Source organism: Seriola lalandi, unplaced genomic scaffold (genome assembly GCF_002814215.2).
Source record: "Seriola lalandi dorsalis isolate HSWRI2012SDOR001 ecotype SW California unplaced genomic scaffold, Sedor1 jcf7180002003642, whole genome shotgun sequence".
NCBI lineage: Eukaryota > Metazoa > Chordata > Actinopteri > Carangiformes > Carangidae > Seriola > Seriola lalandi.
This window is the reverse complement of record NW_019474297.1, coordinates 1-1,724: the sequence shown is the minus strand read 5'-3', so window position 1 is coordinate 1,724 and position 1,724 is coordinate 1. Positions and strand designations below refer to the sequence as shown.

At 42.3% G+C, this 1,724-nt stretch overlaps 1 protein-coding gene across 1 annotated transcript; it reads right to left on the bottom strand.

The window, feature by feature from the left end:
* Window positions 1-17: 17 nt before the first annotated feature.
* On the bottom strand, window positions 18-1,689 carry LOC111667695 (sentrin-specific protease 2-like). The gene is made up of 7 exons (XM_023423458.2): window positions 1,520-1,689; window positions 1,368-1,440; window positions 1,118-1,261; window positions 894-1,025; window positions 437-661; window positions 227-306; window positions 18-133 (listed from the first exon to the last, which is right to left on the bottom strand). The coding sequence occupies exons 1-7, from the start codon at window positions 1,555-1,557 to the stop codon at window positions 40-42; spliced, it is 786 nt and encodes a 261-aa protein (XP_023279226.1). The 5' UTR covers window positions 1,558-1,689; the 3' UTR covers window positions 18-39.
* Between the last annotated feature and the right edge of the window lie 35 nt (window positions 1,690-1,724).

The following is a 1,724-nucleotide window of genomic DNA, read 5'->3' as shown; positions in this document are numbered from 1 at the left end:
AAGGACAAAATGTTTAAGTGTCATGTCATTCATCTGAGTTTAACTTACAGTTGCCCTCAAGCTTCCAATAGTCCATTTGGCACTGTCGAGCTCTCTGCCTTTCTTTGCTTTGTGCTCCTCTTTAAGATAGAGTCTGGAGAATGAGCATGATGCCACTAATTATGTAATAATATAGGGGAATAAATGGAAAAAGCATTCAAAATTGCCAGATAACCAAATTACTCACAGTAATTGACTACAGATGTCATCATGCCTCTGGCCCATCGAGTCATATGACTTCACTGTCTTTGATTTAAAATCTATCACCTGGAATGAGATTGAGGAAAAAAAGTTAAAACATGCAGTATAATAACAAGTTTTTATAGGAACTCTGGAATATTACAGAGGAACATATGATAAATCAGTCATTGTCGTTGTAGTTGTAGTTCTGACTCACAGCCATTGCCCAGTGGACACCAAGATGCAGAGGGACCAGGATAAGGTCGTACAGGAAGAGGTCGACAGCCTTGGTCCAGCGCTTCACGGCAGCATGTCCTCCAGCCTGTCCGCCTCCTCCACCCCGCAGTTTGGGGAAGAAGAACGTGCTAAACGAGTAGACTCTCAATCCTGCTGCTTCGCCAGAACACCGCTCTACGACCAGGGACAGGTAGAAGTTCATCACCTTGACCAAGGAAGCAGAAAAAGGAACAAGATATTACATTTTAAAAAATATACATTGGTCACATATCAACAGATCCACAATGTTCTATTAAGTGAATTCATTAGCTCTTCATATAGACTGATTGTATTGCAATCAAAGTTGATTGTATTGCAATGAAATTAATAAGTAAAATTGGCACCCCAAATTTAATGAACTTTACCAAAACTGTCTTCAGGCTCCTACTACACCTTACCTCATCGTTGAGCCAGCCCCCTTCCTGCAGCGTGGCCAGGTCTCTCTGCGTGATTCGAAGTTTGAAAGCTGCGCTTAGAACAAGGTTGGGATCACTCTGAGCCAGAGCACCACTCACCTCTGCTGCCATTTCCTACACACAGACAATAAACACACGCAGTGTTCATCCATGTTGTCTTCAACACAGTGGGACTACATCTATCTCTATGAAACATTTAATCTCACCTTGGTCAGCCTAGGTATGTCCTCATCACTGTGCCTTGTATGTGCAGAATGTGTGTCAGACAGACAGACAGCAGGAGTCTCTCTGTCCACTAGATTGAGGCGAGTCGCTACTTCTGTAGAGAGGTCCAACTCCGCCGCCTGTTTCTGCCGGTGCACAGACATGCCAGGAAAATACATTTATTTTTTTCACACGTAATTCTAACTTCATGAACGCTTTGACGTTACGGGAGAGAGAAAGAGAAATGTCTACCTTTGCATTTCTAAAAGACTGTGTTTCCTCAAAGCTGCCGTTGACTGACTTGCTGAAAGTCAAGCCACCCCACCTGGAGATGAGTCATAGGTTAGAGAAATAAAATTCATCAACATACGCAGCACACACATGCAAATACATACTACACTAACCTGTCCTTGGTTGCAGAAGCATTTCTCCATGTAAACATGCTCGGGGCAGCTGTGCAACAGACACAAATGTCAGTCCAACGGGGCAGAGTTCACTGGAACATTATCACTGATAGGAACATACTGACTGAGTAATGTGGATAGGGATCTGTGTATTCAAGGAATGGTTTACATCTATTAAAAAAAAAAAAAAAAAAAAAAAAAAAAA

Bases quoted from the DNA above. Each gene is read 5' to 3' on its own strand.
- LOC111667695 (XM_023423458.2), bottom strand. From the start codon at position 1,557: ATGTTTACATGGAGAAATGCTTCTGCAACCAAGGACAG. The intron at 1,026-1,117 runs GTGAGATTAAAT...GTCTGTGTGTAG, and splicing joins ACATACCTAGGCTGACCAAG to GAAATGGCAGCAGAGGTGAG. The intron at 134-226 runs GTGAGTAATTTG...CTCATTCTCCAG, and splicing joins GACATCTGTAGTCAATTACT to ACTCTATCTTAAAGAGGAGC.